Source organism: Columba livia, chromosome 9, assembly GCF_036013475.1.
Source record: "Columba livia isolate bColLiv1 breed racing homer chromosome 9, bColLiv1.pat.W.v2, whole genome shotgun sequence".
NCBI lineage: Eukaryota > Metazoa > Chordata > Aves > Columbiformes > Columbidae > Columba > Columba livia.
The window spans coordinates 5,418,370-5,437,463 of NC_088610.1; the positions used below are offsets into that span (position 1 = coordinate 5,418,370).

Sequence of the window (19,094 nt, forward strand, 5' to 3'; positions counted from 1 at the left end):
TTGGCCATTTTTACCAGATTATCAGAAAATCAAGACCATTACAGACCTACGGTGGCCCTGCAGAGTTTAAACTCTATTATGATGATACTGGACATAGTCACAATAAAAAAAAAATAAAGGGCTTTTTTTCAGCCAGCCACAATTGTAAACTCGAGTCTATTACAAATTTAACCTCAGTTAGCTAAAAAGCACTAAAAATCTGTATTTTTACATGACCAAAATACAGCAGGGAATAGCAATGCAGGGCAGCTGCCAATCTGACATTCATCAGCTAGAACAATCATTTGTTCCAGTGGAAATAAAACAACTGCAATAGACATGTCAGCACTAGGGCCTCATTCTTCTCTTCAACTGATTTAGTGTAATTTCACTGATCTCTGTGCAGTTAAATTCCCAATTTATCCTGCTAAGGAAGAGGGGAAATACAGCAGTGATCCCTTCTTCACCACAACTCAGCACTTTTCACACGTACCTCTTCTAGGAAGGTCTTAGTATTTGCCTGGTAGGAAGGAGCCACCTCTTACAGTGGTCCAAACTATGACCAAGCAGTGATTTATTTGCTCCATTTGTTTTGCAAACAAATTAAAGTATGCTCCCAAGAATGAAAGAATGAAAAGGCAGGTCTAGGTATTGCAACACCAACATATTAACAAAAGATCCTTGATATAGAAAACCCTGCGTTTGCTTGGACTGTGGATGGCTACATTCCCATATCCGTAACTCGAGGCTGCATTTGTAAATCCAGATTACTGTGTGCATGCTAAGGAAGCACGCAATGAGAAGATATTATCTTCTTCTGCAGGATACTGCACCTGTGCCTTCAGTCCATCTATTACTGACATTTACACATATTCATGAAGAAAAACTAAAGATTAATGGGGATGCATCTTAATAATAGATTATGACTGTAGAGAAGCAAAGCCAAGGTGGGGGAAAGACACTGCCAACTTATGACTTCTTGCAAGCCAAGGCCTGAAAAATGATCTCTCTCTCCATCACAAAGCAAGCAATTTGGCCATAAATTTTTCATGGTCTATTTGTACTTGTAGTATGTGCGTAGCTACTGTTAGGACAGGCAACAGAAATAAAACCAGTAGTGCTGGGGTAGGGGTATGACTACTCAGCACTTCAGCTGCCAACCAGTCGTAATTTGTTGACAATATGAAATTTCTCAGATCTCACCATGGAAACAGCACAACTAGGAAGGAAGGAAGGCAAAAACAAACAACAGAACCACACCAAGCCCCCCCCGAAACCCCAAACCTACAAGCATCTGTAGGCCAGAAAGAAACAAAGCTCTAAATAAAGTCCAGTTTTCAAAGTGCTAGAGCTTTAACTGATGCAAATAATTACGCACTTCTGAAAATTCAAGTCTATAAAGAGTTGGTAAAACCTTTCCTTTACCACATCTCCACCCATTCTGTGTTTTAGTTTTGGAATGTACTTGCTTTTAAAATTTCTCTGCACTCACTGTTTAAAACTTGGCCCAATCAAATTAGCTATAGGAAAAAGCTGTTAATGTCTGAAGGACACATGCGGGCCCTGAAAAACATTGGTAAACTGTGGTCCGATTGCTAATGAATTCCTAGCTCTCATCCAAGATGTAACATCACAGTCCTACGTGTGACAAAGGCTTCACAGAGGGCTCAAGGTATGACCAGGAGAGGAAGAGCAGGATCTTTCACCTTCCTTTGACAGAAATTATTTCAAGGAAGAGATGAAAACCATTGCTGAGAGAACTCCTAATATTGCTTCCCTTGCTATACCAGCCTAGTGGATAAATCAGAGGCTCCAGTCAGCACTGCTAGCAGCTCAGCATGTTTAAACACTTTGAACCACTTAAATGCTAAATTTTCCTCTCTTCTGCAAGTTAATTCCTGCCCTGTTCCCACAGTCCTACCTATTTCTTTACTAGTAAATGATTTTTCATGGGTTAGAGTCGAGTCATCTAAGGAAGCAATCAGGAAGTTTTATTTGCAGAAGACTGCGTTGGGCATACATGTAAAGTTCATTAATTATGTCTTGCTTGAGATTGTTCCCATTCTGGACCAGATGCTTAGAAATTAACAGCTGCCTCTGGCACAGCTAAGGGTATTTTTTTTGGCAAGTACCACTACAGCTGTCTCAGACCAGACTACATCATATATCAAGTGACTTCACAGATTGTCTTTACAGCAGCATGGAATTAGCTGGTAAGTCCCCTCAGACTACTTCTGCACTTTTAGATACTCATCTGGATAAATCATACCTATGAGACTGCCCATTTACTTTGTCCTGTGTCAAGTCAGTAGATCCGGAAGACAAGATATTGTCACCAGCTGGGATGCTTCTGTCCATTCTATGGCCTGATGGGAATACTTCAGATGACTTCATTTCAACTGCTGTTAAAAAAAAAAACAACACAGTTCAGTAAGGAGTTGTCTCTTTAGAGTTTTACTAGAAACACAATCAAGTCCCAGTTCCTGTGGTAAGAAGGAAACCCTGAGACTGGCAGGCGTGTGGCACAGCGCGCTGCAGCTTGGCAGCTGAGCCCAGCAAACTGCAAGTGTGTGTGTCCAGCCCTTCACAGCTGGAAAGTAAAACGTGCTTGGGTCGTCAGACAGCTACAATCTGCATGTGCAATGGGCTGGGAGCATGCAGACCATCAGCTGACACCTATTGGCTAATGACTGATATCTCATTAACGCCACCACTTGTGGTTGCCTGTGCATATCTATAGTAACAGGCATCATTCTACACTTCTGTCAGCCTTCAGGTCTGGTACATTTGTTCAATACACCTCACTTTCTGCCTTACACTATTGGAGAAGGGAAGGACAGTTTGCTGAGAGACACGAGGCTACCAAGATGTGCAAGTTCAACAAGAGTGTAGGGAAATCTCTAGCTCCATTCCTCCCATGCTGACTCACTCCCACATGCGATATGGATGCAGATCGGGTCTCTCCTAGACAAGCATTTCGCTGCCCAGCACATGTTTTGTCTGACATCCAGCATAATATGTGTAGCAAGATGACCAGGGTTCATCTTTAGTCTGCAAGTTTTCTGCTCACAGGAGACAAAACAGAAAAAAGAGCCAGAATTACTGATTCTCTAGCAAAGTGCTAAAACGGGAGGATGGACCGAGACTACAGCAGACTGACTCAAGAATGGCTGAATGAATCTGGGCATGCAGAACACTAACAACAGCTTTCATGTTTAGAAAACAAAAGAGGATGAAGGTTTCTTGAGGCTGAACTTTGCTGCTTTGAGATATGACCTCGATGATAATAACTGTCCACATGAAGCTTTTATTCTGTTTTTTCACTCTTGGTCTCTTACTATTCATTTAATAGCTCGACTGCATGAAACTCTGAATCCCAAAGTATTCATGTCATGCTGAAAAATACATATTCTGAAGTGAGCGGGTTCCTGGTACTGCATAACAACCATCAGAACTCAATAAACGGCATATTTATTTCACAGCAAAGATGTTTGGCAGGGCATGATGAGTGTCTCTAGGAGGAGTGCAGTTATTTTTACACCTTTCTGCTATGTACTGTTCCCTGACATATCTCAGAAGGCACTAAAAGACAGAGGGTTTATCTTCCACTGTCTTAAATAAAAGCCTTTTCAATTTAAGAATTACTAAACCCACCACCTTTTGGAAAACAGGCGATGTCCAAAGACCCAGTCCACTCATCATACAGAATGGAAGTCCTGTCACTGATATGAACAACCAGGGGCTCCAGCAGCGCAGTCTATCTCTTCTGTCAATCCTCATTTTTAAATCCCCAAAGATACAAAAAACAAGCATGTATTTCCCTGGCTACTCACAGAAACCTGAAATAAACCTCTGGCAATCCTTCAAGTAGCTCAGTGCTGTTTTACAGCCTGAATTAGTGCTAGAAAGAATTGTCTCTGACACACACAAAAATTATTTGCCTTTTACACATAGAATGCATGCAAACTTGCAATATGCTATATATTCTTCAGCCTTAAGGCTTTATATCAAAATTATCCACCAAAAGTGAACAACATTTACTTTGCTGACTTACTCAGGTTCCCTATTTAAACCTTCACACAGATCTCTAGGAAAAAACTGTCAGATAGCAGCAGCGGAACAGAAAAGGTGACAAAGGTGAGTGAATGCATTTGACTGGCAAAGTATTATCAAAATGTGTTTCAGATGGCACGCTGGGCTCCTGGTGGCTGCAAAATGCCTTAGAAACTGCAACCAACGACACTTTAAACCAGCAGATAGGAACTGCTTTAATACCTGCCTTTAAGGAGCATGACTATATAAAATGTCTCTTTTTTTCTTCTTCTACAGAGGAAAACTTTGCTTTTGATTAGTTTACAGCCTCTGTTGTGCTGCGTTGCTGCCCCTGGCCAGGTGAGCTCCCCATAGAACAGGCTCAGCTGCTCTCCTGGTGCAGCACCAAGTGAGGCTTGAGGACAGCAGCTCTCGCTCCTACACGACAGTAAGAACCCAAATGCCCATCTTGAACAGGAGCTTCATCTGCTTCTATCACATGGCTTTCATTCAGCGTGTTCTATTTATCAGCTCGAGGCATTACGCAAGCAGATTCCTGTCTGCAAGACCTTGGTTACTTTTCTCAGAATCCTTTTTCATTTCCTCTAGGAAATTTAAAAAAAAAAGAAGAGAGAGAAAAATAGTATGCTATTCCTTTATGGCTTCAAAGCATATTTTTTCAGCTAAGTAAAGTCATGCTTTGTCTGCACTTATTAATAATTCCGTACCGGATATGCTGCAAGATCCTTTATCTAAGACTTCAGAACATTTTGCCTCAAATCCCTAATTGGAAATGTTAATGAATCCCTGCAAGAAAGTTGAAACTCCAACATCCACGATCCTGTGCATATCAGAAGTTCAGAAATCAAGTATTTCATAAGTCTATAACCTTTTAAATTCCATCACTTATTTCTGAGCACTTGGGTTCAGCTGAGTTTGCATTAATTTCAGCTTAAATTGCAAGGACAGAATCTTTAGCAGCATCACCCACAATGCAGCTATACAGCACAGGGCCTCCCATCCTCCCCAACCTTTTATGGTTTGAATGTAGTTAAAAATCTAAGCAGATAACTGCAGCTGCCTTGAACTTTAATACAGAGGTCTGGCCAACGGAGCCTGCAGGTGCCAGCAGACAGTGATTCATTTAGATCCAAACAAGGGTATATTTGATCAAGGAAGGGGCTTTGCCTGTTGGGAAGCACACTATCTCTTGGGCTGCAGTTTTTTCCCCAGGCAGAGGACATGGTGGAGTGAAACACAGTGCACTTTGCACATCGGAAGCCCTGGGTGTGATCCTTGGCCCTTCCACAGGGAGCAAGATGGAGCAAAGCAAGTGAGACCATTGGTCTCTGCTGACCACACGTTATGTTCTGTGGACACTCATTTAGCTCGAGCCAAAATACCAACCATGTGCCCCAAGGTCTGGCAGACCACCCTGAGACAATTCCAAGACCACATTTAAACAAAAAAACCCAACAGAACAATTTACAACACAGAAGCTCTGCCTCGAACACCTGCCCCAGTCAGGAAAGACAGCAGCAGTGAACAACAACAGAATATCCTTACATGAAGGGGAAATGCAGAGGTCAGAGATGCTGGACTTGCTGCCACCACAAATGGGAGGATGACCACTCGGCAGACACTGCAGCTTCTCATCCGTATCATGACAAGAACTGGTGTCGTTTTCTGGCCTGAAGGAGAAAGGAGAATGCAGGGTGACGAATGTTTGCAGTATAAAAAGTTGCATGAGAGTAAATTCTGATTTCTTCTAATTGCCTGTAATGACATAGAAGATATTAAAATTATTTTATATTTCACATTATAAACTAGTTCTAAGGACATAATTTAACTGCATAACTGTAGCTCCCAAACTAGCTGACAGTAGACGTATTTGAAATGAACATTTTTTCCTACTGCAATAAAATAGCTGAGGAAAGGAAACTGTAACTCCTTGCAGTCTGAAGACCCAAAATACCAGCAGGACACAAGAAAAAGACTGCAGCAGCGGGCCTGAGAGGTCTTCAATACTTAACTTTTTAAGGGATTTAAGATTTGCTCCTGAGTATTACAAAGATTTCACTTTACAGAGAAATATGCAACACAAACTTAAATCCAAGCAGATAAGCAATAGAACTGTTGGTTTCCCAAGTGAGGTGGATCAATGAGAAACCGAAGTAGCTGAAGGACAGGACAGGGACAAGATCGCTTACTAATAAGCAATAAAACACAGAAGCAGCAAGAGAAGTGCGAAATGTGTGTGAAAAGAAGCTGGCAGACACAGAAAGTTTCCCTGCCCACTACCAGGCTAAGGCAACTAGACTGTATTTCTAGTTAGAAAGGATGCGGTCCAAGGAGGTAGTTAATGATTTCACAGCTAAATCTGTTTCTAAGGAAACAGCTAGCAGAATATTAAGCAGTTCAGTCCCCCTTGAGTGATCTCAGCCAGAGAGTCTTTAAAGAGGAGGGGAAAAGAAAAGAAAAAAGCGCCCTCCCAAAAAAAAGAGCAGCTTTCCAGTATTTCCTGACTCCTTCAGCTCAGTACAGGAAGAGCTTGTCCATGTAGGGATCCCATGACAATTCATCTGAAGTAAGTAGAGCCTTGTCTGCACTGAGAAGTCATAGAAAAATTAGCATGGAATAGCTGCTACATGTGCAGGGGCTATTCTGCATCAATTTGCTGTGTGAATACTTCCATTCAGCGCTAGAAATCTACGCCCCCTTTTAAAGGTATGAACCAACAACTCATAAAGATATATGTTGTAGTATCTCCATCAATTGCTTCCTCTTTCACAAGGTTTTAAAAATATGATATGATATAATACATTTTTAATGTAGTTTAACTACTCTGCTGAATCCAAACAGATCAATTGTCCTGCATTGTCCCCAATCAGACAAGATGCATACAAGAATAAAAACGCTGATGTTTTTAATGCCATTTCATCTGATACAAACAGAAACCACTTAAATTATTCAAAATATGAAATAAATCCAGTTTAGATATTGCTTTTAAATTGAGGCAGCTAAGATTTGATCACTTTTATTGTCTTCCTCTTGCAACACTTCCTAACAGAGTATTTCCTCATTTTAATAAGTGAATTCTTACTAAAATTAGAACAGCATAATAGCCAAAGCTTGTCCTATTCTGTTGTAAAAGGTAATTCGGAACACCTCCATCTATTTACTGCAGTTTTCTTGCACACAAATTAGTTAGATACAAAATACAGACTTCTCATTCTGGCTGGTATCTCAACTCTTCCTCCTTAAAATATGGGAGCACCAAACACTCACATTATTTCTACCATTTGGCCAGAGCAGCAGGGAAATTGATTTTCACATATTTTCACCGTGTTAGATTTTGGCTGTTTACATTTTTCCTCCTTAGTTTACCCAGTGAGGCAACCTATAAAGTCTGCTTCCCACCGCCAAACCAATGCTTCTCTTAGACCCAAAGCTACCAGAACCAGCATGAGCAGAAGTGGTTTTAATTTGCGTCCAGCAGCGACTTGAACCCGTCTCGCAGAGGCACGAGCTGCGCGGCCATTCATAAGGAGATTCGAGTTTTGACAAAAGCCGGGACCAGCGTCACTCTGGTATCCAGGATACTGCTAAGCAAACGTACGCTCTGGGGAGCTGGTGGTACGGGGAGGCACGCGATCACCTCTAGAGATTATTTCTGACGCATAAATGGCAGCACATTACATGGAACCAAGAAATTAAAGCCACTCCCCCAGGTGTGCCACCGCTTTTGTGACTTCCCGTAGGAAAGTCACTTCATTTTCACAGGCTTATTTTTCTCTCCACTTATAAAGCAGGAATGTAATGTTTAGACACTCCAGTGGTAACCAGGATTTATTACTGAAAAGTACTTTATAAATAGGCTGTAAGGCCATCCCTTGCAGCCAGTTCCACAGAATCAGTCCAGGTCTCTGAGCCCCCTATGAGCAAAATACTGTGTAGGGAATGTGGGACCTTGAACTCGGTAATGCTGACTCCACAATAAAGCAGCAACGTATATTTGTCATGTATCAGTCAGTTTAGATTTTTAAGGCTTGCAGTTTGTTTGGAGGACTGTGGGAAAATTATTAGATAATCACTATGTTACTAATATGAGCTTATATTGATTAGTTGCTGTTTTCTTCTCACACGCACAACATATAGGGAGAGGGCTTGCAAAAGCTGTGGACATTATGATGGTGCAAAAGTTCACCACTGTGAGAAAGGGCACCAAGTAACAAAGAACAAACTCCCAATCTGCATTTAGGCTATAGCAGGCACAAGAACTAAGTGCCACGCTCAAACACGTGCCATTTTTTTCTAGGCTAGTACTCAGAAGAAAAATCAAGATTGTGCAAGACAGACCTGCTACAGACCTGCCCGCTGGGAAAAGTATTTCTTCCAAAGCAGGAAATCAGATTTTTGCCTTTGCCATTTTCTTTTTAATCTGTTCTCTTATGGGTGGGTAGCAAACCTCTCCAGAACAATATACTTTCTTGTGTATAAAGTGGAAGATCTCTGACCTTTTGGACCCTCCATGCAACTTAACATTAAAATATGAGAAGATGAAAGACTATGAACACACAGGATATCATACAAATTTAAATCAAACTGATCAGTAAACATATACTCAGCTATTCCAAGTATGTGACCTAAGCCAGTGAACCTTCCTCCGTGTACAATATTCCTCTCCTTTTTTTTGTTTTGAAATTATCTTTAAGGAATGATCAATGACAATGCACTTTTAGGTAGGGAAGGTGGTTTTTTTTATTTGTTTGTTTTAAATGAGTTTGAAAATAAATCCAGCTTGTCTCATTTGATTAGACTTACATTAGGCACATAGTTCTGTGATAACCTGGTGTCACGGGTCTCTGGAGAGGCTCATCTACACTCTGATGGACACCAGGAAACAGCTTCTTCTTGGTTTTTGGAGTATGAGTCATTATCTGATAGAAGGGAAATAAAGCAATAAAAATGCAGTGGAAAGACAGGTAAGTGGACCCATAGAGAAAATTCCATAGATATATTTCATCAGAAACTACATATCATTGTGTCACTAGATAAAATTCCTGGAATCACTGTAGGCTGTTCTATGACATCTTATCTCATGTTACATTTCCAACATCAGCACTGGTAGACCTATAGAGTCCAGAAGGCATACAGTCACATTTATCTCAAATTAGTCACAGCACACTAAATGGCGCATTTATGTCAGCCTTACACGTTTTTTACTTAATGCGCTTTTGCTGCTTGAGGTAAGACATACAATACATGATCTGGTATAACGCCTGCAGGAGCAGTTAACTTTTCAACTTAAAAAAATATATATTCAGACCAGCCGAGTGTTCCAAGATCAATAACTTGCTCACCACTTTGCTTTGTGTGCTCAGAGTCACTGAGGTAGCACTGGAACCCTAAGGCTGACTTTAGTTTATTATTAAGCCACGGCCTGACCACCTCCTGTGAAAGGGTAGCTCAAATTTATTCCACTGAACAGCAGCTAATACAACAGACTGTGGAAGATTTGGACTGCTGTGTGGGTAGAACGCTCTTCAAGCAACAGTTGAAGAAGAAAAGATGTTAGAAAGTAATGAAACTGCTGAAATTTAGCACTTAATCCAGCAAATTAATTTATTTCAAGGTGCTAGTGAGTGGTACTCACTCCCAGGTACTCAGTTGTCAGCAGCTTCTCTCCTGCAAGCTCTCCCAGTTGAGGCTGCAACACCTCGTCTTTGTCCAGATCAGACTCCATGATGTCGTGGTCCTCCTGCAACAGCAACACGCATGTTATTTGAGACCAGGTTACAAGTAGTTTACATTCCAAATTTAGTTCTCCCTTCGGCAGTCACTTAGATGATAAGAACTTACATGTGCAGCACTAACAGTACTGGAAAGTTGTAATGTACAAGCATTTTCTATCCAAAAAGTAACCTAAACTTGTGATATAACTAGAAACCAAAGAATCCTTAGAGCATAAAAAAACCACAAACGCTTCACCAAAATGTACAGTATTCGTTTAAAAAGTTTTCCTCCTTCAGATTTCCAACCCCAAACAATTATTCCTTGCTTGACCTAATAAAGGCTGAGGAAAAATCTCAGTCGTTAGCACCTTTGTAGAACACCGCATGCTGCTGTGAAGAGATGCAATGCTCTTCAGCACGCAATGCTTAACTAGCACCCGGTATGAAATATGGAGATTTAGTTTCTGTGGATCTGCCCAAGTGAATCTAGTCATACAGTACAGGCTGAAAAAACAAAAGATGGCATTTCTCAGCCACATGGGAGGCCGAGAAAAGGCCTCTCTTGTTTGTTTGTTTGTTTCTTTGTTTGGGGTATTTTTGTGGTAAAAACAGATAAACCACCAAAAACACAAACCCCAAACTTAAGGTAAGTCAACTCTAACAAAAACCAACCAACCAAATAATCCACAACCCCCTCCCCCCCCAACAAAACCAACAACAAAATCACCAAGGAAAGTTACCATTCAAGTAAAGAGGATGGTAGGAAACTTGACAGGAAAGTTGTCTGGATCTTTTTATGAGTCAGTATCATAAATTTAAGTTAGACTATAACAACTAGTAGTAAAGAAAGCAAGCACACTTTAAAACATTTCATAGCCTTTCCTAAACATAATACCAGCATTCCGTGAGATTGAAATGCTCACGTGAATATTCAGCACTCTGGAGTATGTCCCTTCACCTTGACAAATCACTGCAGTAATTTATTGCCATGTATTCCCTAAAACATTTAATTACGCATTTTCAAGAAACAGAAGCACAATAAAAATCCTTATTGCTGGGCATCCAAAACCCCTCCCCAAGCTGCGGTTCCTGTAGGGTGAGAGCGCGCTTGTCTGACAGCAGCTGTTTTTACAGCAATGTGAAGCACTGCTGTAACTCAGGTTTGCAAAGAAGCTTTAAAGCTGACAACATGGGACGGTACAAAATGATTGGAATCAGTACTTTAGGATACAAATACCACACAGGAAGGCAACAATCCCCTGTTGTAATCAACTTCTCAAGTGAAAAGTACAAAGAATTCACTCTTCAGATCAGCAAACCAGGAAATTTTAAAGTTTGAGGGACTCTTGCAGCAAACCAGAAGTTGTAACACAAGAACAAGACAGTATTTTTGAGGGGATCTCATCAATGTTTATAAATATCTCAACAGTGGGTGTCAAGAGGATGGACCAGACTCCTTTCAGTGGTGCCCAATGACAGGATGAGGGGCAACGGGCACAGACTGAAGCACAGGAGGTTCCATCTGAATATGAGGGGAAACTTCTTTACTCTGAGGGTGCCAGAGCCTGGCCCAGGCTGCCCAGAGAGGCTGTGGAGTCTCCTTCTCTGGAGACATTCAAACCCACCTGGGCACCTTCCTGTGAGATCTGCTCTGATGAACCTGCTGGTTGGACTAGATGATCTCCCCAACCTTGCTTTGATTAAGCACTCCTTCTTTTGATGTCTTATCTAGCTGAAGTGTATTTTCACACTGCAGTTTACTGGTGTTATTGCCAGGTGCTGACAAGGGATCAAAGGACATCTGTTAAATTGTCACTGTTCAGTCATATAGTGTAGCTCAAGTGTGTAACTATTTGAATTAGAGCTACGATATCGCATACTCACTTTTACAAGCAGCTTTTAAAGACGGTCCAAGTCAATTAAAAAGCAAATGTAAAGATCAAATACTGAAGATACATTAAGCTAATATTCTCTCAACTGTTCTGTTAAATACTAAGCAACCAGAAAATATTATGCACTGTGACTGTGGGTGTCAACACACCACAGATGGCACATAACGAAGGTGGGTCTGTACTCCAGAAGCATCCTGAGCTCTGCACTAGTTAATTTAAAGCACAGCAGACAAACTTGAAAGCCAATTTATTTCTGAATAATGGTATACATGTTGACATTTTTCATTTGGTTTATATGCTCCAGTGTCATCACACATTACAGAATCTTAAGTTTCTGAGTGTATGATGCTCTTAGAAATGCCAGAATTATCCGCCAACAGGCTAAACCCCATCTTGGAGCTAGAGTTTAGGAGAAAGTAGTCATCACCACAAGGTCTGCTCAGAGCCAAGACAGAATTCAACAACTCTAAATTAAACACAGATAAAATTAAAAAACCCATCAAAGGTAATAGTAAACAGCATGGGGAACCTTCACACACTCTTAGAAACAACAAAAGTTGGGGCAAAACCTGAAAACTAAGTCTGCATAAGAGTCCTTTTGTTGTTCAAGTTGTGAATGTACAAATATTGATATTTACGTAAATCAGCAACAAATTATAATATGAGTAAGCAGCCTGAATGCACATCATTAAATTGTCAATACAAGGACATGCTCTGAAAGACATTCAGTCTGTTGTAGTTTTTCAAAGTTACGTAAAGACAATACTTCTGATACAGTTTTCCAAAACTTTCTGTTGCCAGATCACAACATCAGATGTTATCACAGAACCTCATCAAAGAACAATAACTCTCTGCACTTCCAAAATACAAAAGGGCTCCAAGCACTGAGGCAGCGAGTCAACAAATCTTTTCTTATTTAACCAACTAAGAACATTATGCATTTTGTGTAGCATTTTGCTACCATGCTGTTTATATGCTATATTTTCTAAACTGGGGATTAAAAATCTGGGCCTCCTTGCAGCTGGAATCAGACAGTTCTGTTTCAGATGCCTACAGTTATTTTTGAGTCAAATAATAAGAAGTGACAGAAGTCTCTTTTAATCACATGATGGTTCAGCGGTAAAAACGCATTACAAAATTATTTGACCTAGAGTGTTGGGTGGGATTGTGAGCAGCAGCTTGTGGAAGGGGTATGACTGGAGAACTCACCTTCCTTTCATTCCCAAGAGTGGGTAAAGTAATGAAAATGTTCAACACTATCAGGCAATTCAGTGTCGCACCTGTCATGAAGGAGCTCCTTATCTCTGCTTTCCCAACAGAGCACAGTATCCTCCAACAAAGTATACTAGAGTTCAAGCAAAAATATGAGTACTTTGGATTCTCACAATACACCTAAGACGCTCAAAGTCTTGGAACATCAGTCAAAGAGTGTCAAGCAGCGTATTAAACAAAGGGAAGTTATAATGACTAATCCCACATCTTGTACATCAAGCATTGGTTTTGGCTGGAAGGAGTGGAAAGATTATAGAAAACTCACTTCAGGACTGCAGGAGGTGAAGCAAGTACAATACTATAATCTTGTTAGGAAAAAAACAACAGAACAAAACCAAACAGTTTGCTGTACCCCCTTAGAACAAAAGAGGGAGAGTCAATTGTTAAATAAAACTTCCTTGTAGCTCTAAACTTAGAATTTCCACATGGCTCTAAATTTAGGCAAAGTCACAAGAGTAATCAGTTCACGTGTTCAACAGCTGTTGTGCCACAACACAGAAATTCGCTAAATAATGCAAGTAGTGCATAAACCTCCCCGGACACTGCCAGGCAAAGGCTGGATCCTGCAAGGTGCTGCACCCCGTGGCAGTTGAGGACACACCACACCTTGAACAATTGGGACATGCTTTTTCCTCTGCTTTCCAAGCATAAAAGGTTCAACATGCACTTGAGAATGCACTCGCTCCCCTGCAGGACCAGGGCAAGTCTCAGACTGTTGCACGGTTGTCACTGCTCAGCAGCATTCGCGATGAAGTGCAACAAGCTGGTAGAACATGGATACAACTGACTTGGTAAATTTCATGTCGCTTGTTCTTCGTTGGTTCAGGACAAAAACTTTTTCTCTAAAAACTTGTTTTTCAGTAAATTTATGTTCTCCAGTAATATTTATAATACAAGCATGTTTTGCAGAGATGTCAATGTCACTGACTTCTTCAGGGCAGATACATGATAGAAAAGTTTGTGCACATACACACCCACCTAAATACATACAAATGCTATTCCAAGGACTTTTACCGTAGCTGTTATTTTAAATTTCTCAAACAAGATTTTTCAATAAGAGACAAGCATTACGTGGTAGACTTATTTGAGATAAAACTTCCATGTATAGTATAGTATATTTTCAACGTCCCCTATACACTTTTGACAACGTCACCAGTGAAGACTGGGTCAACATTTCCTTCACATCATTTACACCTTGCTTTTCTTGTCAATTTAGATGATCAAATATGGTGGGTTGTCTACACCTGGGATCCCATTATTCTGTGCAGACAGCTTCTTAAAAAAATGCTGAAGTATTAGTATAAAATGCATTTATTAGCAGAGACAAATATACAGCTAACCAGTTTATATTTACTATGACATAGCTTCTCATGCGTACTTTCTTTTTCTTTTCTCTTTTTATGGGTGAATGGACTTGAACACAAGACCTATGAGGAGAGGCTGAGGGAGCTGGGCTTGTTTAGTCTGGAGAAGAGGAGGCTTAGAGGAGACCTCATCACTCTCTAGAACTACCTGAAGGGCAGTTCTAGCCAGGTGGGGATTGGTCTCTTCTCCCAGGCAGTCAGCAATAGGACAAGGGGGCATGGGCTTAAACTCTACCAGGGGAAATTTAGGCTGGAGATTAGAAAGCAATTCTTTGCAGAGAGAGTGGTCAGGCATTGGAATGGCTGCCCAGGGAGGTGCTGGACTCGCCGGCCCTGGAGGTTTTTAAACTGAGATTGGACATGGCACTTAGTGCCATGATCTAGTCAATGGACTGGAGTTAGACCAAGGGTTGGACTCGATGATCTCCGAGGTCTTTTGCAACCCAGTCGATTCTGTGATTCTGTGTGATTCTGAGGGACTTATTTCTTAATTTGTAATTACTGTTTTCCTTCATTACATACAGAAAATTTATTAAATATATTTCAAAGTTTCTAAACAGTGAAAGAAGTCACACCCTGAACAGATCATGATACCTTAAGAAAAAGTAACAACATGTCCATAAAATATTCTGGTGATAAACTGGTTCATTTGGTTCCTTTAACTGCTGAAATGGGTCTGCTTAAAAGCAACTTCTAATCTCTTCACTTATTCCAAGTTATAATCCTTTATCACAGAGGTGGTGACTTGCCAAAATAAAAGAATAGGACTTCATGTGAAGATAAGGGAATTAAACCAGATCCAATTTTCTTGTTAATATTAATACACCTTGGCAATTAAATGAAATAAAAACCCCAAACCAAAAAAAGCCAAATGAAAACTAAAACCAACCAACAAAACAAAACACCAAAGTCCGGCTTATCGACACAAATATTTTCCGTCTAGAAGGTTAAAGATTTTCCTAAAAGGTGCCACAAGGCCTTTAAACTTACTTCCTCATCCTCCTCTTCCTCTTCATCATCAGACACGATACTATCATTTAATGGCTCTTCTAGAAAGAAGCAAAACAAAATGGTGTAAGAGTACATGTGCAGCTTCACAGAATCTCTAGTTATTGCTTCTCTTTCGCAACAGTAAGATTTAGCTTGCTTCTCATACAGACACCCTGCTGTTTTCAGGACAACTATTGGAAGTATTTGCTTCTAATAAAGCATTCTAGAAATCACTGAAATTGGGAAAATGGCAGAAACAGAAACACTGTGGAATATTTATTTTCTCATAAATCCTACTATAAGGTCTCAGTGTATCTACTGACAACACTTGGATGAAAATGTGTGCACTTGCAAGTTCATCCATTTTTCAACTCATTTTAAATAAAAGATTCTACTTCTCCCTACAAGCACTTCAATATTACACTGCTTTTGTAAGTAAAAAGATAGTAGAATACTTATTGTAACTTCTGGTCAAACTAATTTATGTAGGAAAAAGCAGCCAGGCTTGTACTGGACATGTGTACACTCAGCTTTTACTCACCAATCAGACAAAACCTTTTAAAAATATGATTCACAGGTAGAAGAGGAACAATTCTATAACCTTGATGAACAACTATTGCATAGTGGCACTAAAGTGTTTAAATACTTCATTTCTTCTTTTAGAAGCTAAGCCCATAAGTGATGCAGTCTTCTGCTCTTTCCAAAAGCCAAAGCAAGCAGTCAAACTTGTCCTACTTTTACTGTCCAGAAAAATTTAATCAGAGTTTATCTTCTTTTCGTTATTTGCCTTCTCTTCCTTCAGCCTCCATTGCAACCACAAGGAACAGAAAATACAATAAATAGTCCCATCCTCATATTTATCTGTATTAACACTGCATCGACAACTCCTGGGACCCATCAACTTACTGTCCACAAAGGATTTTCTCTGCCCCCTATTTAGGATACATAATTTCAGATAACAAAGCCACACTCCTCAAGAGATAAGAAGAGCAGAGACAGACCTGTTCCCTAAATCCTGCTTTACAAATTGTATTACCTGTTTATTTGTGCAGTTGACAGCGGTCTCTCATTACTGTGAGGCCACTAGCATGAAATAAAACAGTCGAGGTCATCATATTTACAGTTCCAAGACTCTGGGATTAAGACCTATTCAGCCTTTTAATTCTTTATGATTGTAACACAAAAGGAAATTTTAAAATACATGTGACATTCAAATCCTGACATTCACTATTCACCCTCTCTCAGACCATCACGCTATTGTTATTCTTTGAGAGTTTCAATGCCAAGTAAAAACATGAGCTTTCTTGTGGCTTTTGTGAAAGATTTACAGCTCAGATAGCTGCATCTGTTCTTCTGACCTGAATTGAGCTGCTTGATAATAAATTCAATCTGTCGGATCATCTCTGCATTTCCTTCCTTGATAAAGCAGCGCAGAATTTCTTCCATTCCCTGGATGTAGTGGAAAATATTGCTAGATTAGTATTTCATGTGACCGCAGTGACAGTGTTTTGTTAGCTAAAATGTCTTTGTTTTGTTGGGAGAAACAGAGGCGGTGTGGAACAAACCACTGTGCCAGCTCTAAACGCTCCATTCTGTCCATACACTTCTTAAAGACAAAAAAAATGCTGTCTAGATTGCTTCTAGGTTTGAATACAGAAGTATCCATGACGAACAGCAAATTTTTACAATAGATGTACTGCTTCTGCCTTCTGAACTCAATACACAGTAGCCAGCAGACAAGGGAAAATCTGCATTGGCAGAGACATCAGCACAAGGTTCAGAGAAGCAAAAAGCAGGACTAACTTTGACCCTCCCTTAAACCCAGTTTCTTTCTTTGTGGCCCCTTATGGGATGGATATTGTGTCTTTAATCATTTAAGATGACTTCCAATCTTCTGTGTGCTGTGAGGTAAAACATCTGACAACAATTTATGCCTGCATATAACTAGGTTAGTTCTAAGATAGAGGGATACACAGCTATCCCAGGAACAGCTTCCTGAAATCCAGAAGTTAAACCACACTCATTATCATTAGACTTTCACAGAAGAACAATTCCCAGTTCTGCTAAAACCCTCTTCCTGCTGCCTTGCCCAGCAAATCATGTCTACACCAGGTAGAAACAGAAGCAGCATGAGGAGCTCGTCCTCTTAGTGGCTATTCACGGGTTCAGAATGAGTAAAATAAGGGGAAGAAGCAGCAGGACAGATGAAAGCACATCCTGGGCCACATCCAGTCTACGAAACGCTAGATAGACAACACTATTCGAAAGCAACACCTTTAACTTATAATTTAGACAGAATCCTTCACTCTACTGGGGCTCCACTTCTGGGAAAAGACCAGCAAATACAGCAGAAGTGTTTGAGACATACATTCGTATCTGCCTCAGAATCGAAGGTGTAGGACCTCTTGTGGATTCCCTTCATCAAAATGCCACGGCTCCTACCTCACAATCCTGCTGCACACTGCTCAACAGCTACCTGTGTGTGACCTGTACGCGTTGATCTTTGCGCTGTGCAAAGCAGCACTTCTTACCATTGCTCTGGCTTCTTCTCGGACAGAAGGGATGGCCAGAATGCTGTACAGTGCTCCGTTCACATACGGTTGTATCTAAGAGGAAGAAATAGCCATACCACTAAGAAAAACTCTTACATACACCCCGGCTGACTATAAGGAAAATTGAAGAGTGAAGGTGCAGAACAACTACTTGCAGGGAGTTTAGTCAGGCTAGCCTGCACTTGCAAAAATGTCCACTTGGGAAGCAGGGAACTTTCAGGATGCAAATATCCTGTGATATGGTTTATTTAAATCAGTATTGCTGCATGCTGATCCTCCCCGCCCCGCCTTCTAAAATTGTATTCTTGCAAATTGACCTAGCTCTAAAAACAAAAGAAGGCAGAAAAAGAAGGTTAATTTCTGACAAACACTAGTGGCAATACAAAAAATAGGACAAAGAACAGGGAGAAGACTGTGTCGGCATGAACTCAAGATAGGCTTCAGGCATTACACCCTTAGGCAGGATGATAAAAGCCGTAGAAGGTTACTCAAAACATCCTCTCACTCTGCAGCCTGTTACCGTCCCTCAGCAGAGGCAAAAAACCACCCAGCCTGAAAGCTCTGCCACCAGATCTGTCAAACTAGTTTTATCAGCACTTATGTGACCCTTTGTATTGGCCAGTTACTTTTGGAGCGCTAAGATTCCGGCTCATCTTCTGTCTATAAGCTTGGAACAATGAACAGTGAGCTGGGCTGGGAGCAGGGGAAGCAAGGAAAGGGAAGGAACTGGGGTTTACACGGGGGTTACACAGCTTCTCAGGAAGCTCTCCTGGCCTTCTGCCTTCTACATCAATAACAAAACCTCTATCGGCTGCACTGGTGCAAACTAGGTCGTAAGAATGCACCCGCCGAGGGAAATTTCAAGGTAATTCTAAGGCACGGAATTCAACAGCATATTTTCAGTTTAAGCTATAAACAAAAAAACACTGATGACACATATGACACCAGAGTTTATATTTCATCTTTACAAGAAGTCCCCAAACACCTTGCACAAAGGATCATTCCCAAACACTCTAGTAAAAATTCTGCCTTCCTGATTTCAGCTTCATACAATATTTGCCTACACGTTTTCCTGCCTCGAATTTTACTCCATGGTTAAAGAAGTTCCCCTCTGCAGAGAGAGCTGAAGTAATGCTTTACATAGCAGATACCAGAGTGATTTTCCAGAAAGCATAAGGTAGACATAACTAATAATTTTTAACATTTTTCTTTGAGATAGTTTAATTTAGCATCTAAGCTGGAAGTGTGTCTGGAGACAGAAAAGAAACAAACCACAAA

The 19,094-nt window shown here is 40.6% G+C and overlaps 1 protein-coding gene across 4 annotated transcripts in view; it reads right to left on the reverse strand.

The window, feature by feature from the left end:
• The window catches only part of ARMC9 (armadillo repeat containing 9), a 60,818-nt gene that overhangs the window by 8,875 nt on the left and 32,849 nt on the right, over positions 1 to 19,094 (reverse strand). For all 4 annotated transcript variants that reach the window (XM_065072887.1, XM_065072886.1, XM_021280511.2 and 1 more), the window contains 7 exons: positions 17,796 to 17,870; positions 16,623 to 16,713; positions 15,265 to 15,323; positions 9,668 to 9,772; positions 8,836 to 8,951; positions 5,578 to 5,702; positions 2,249 to 2,381 (listed from right to left, as the gene is read on the reverse strand). In XM_065072887.1, coding sequence (XP_064928959.1) covers positions 2,249 to 2,381; positions 5,578 to 5,702; positions 8,836 to 8,951; positions 9,668 to 9,772; positions 15,265 to 15,323; positions 16,623 to 16,713; positions 17,796 to 17,870 — 704 coding nt within the window. The remainder of the gene's footprint in view (positions 1 to 2,248; positions 2,382 to 5,577; positions 5,703 to 8,835; positions 8,952 to 9,667; positions 9,773 to 15,264; positions 15,324 to 16,622; positions 16,714 to 17,795; positions 17,871 to 19,094) is intronic.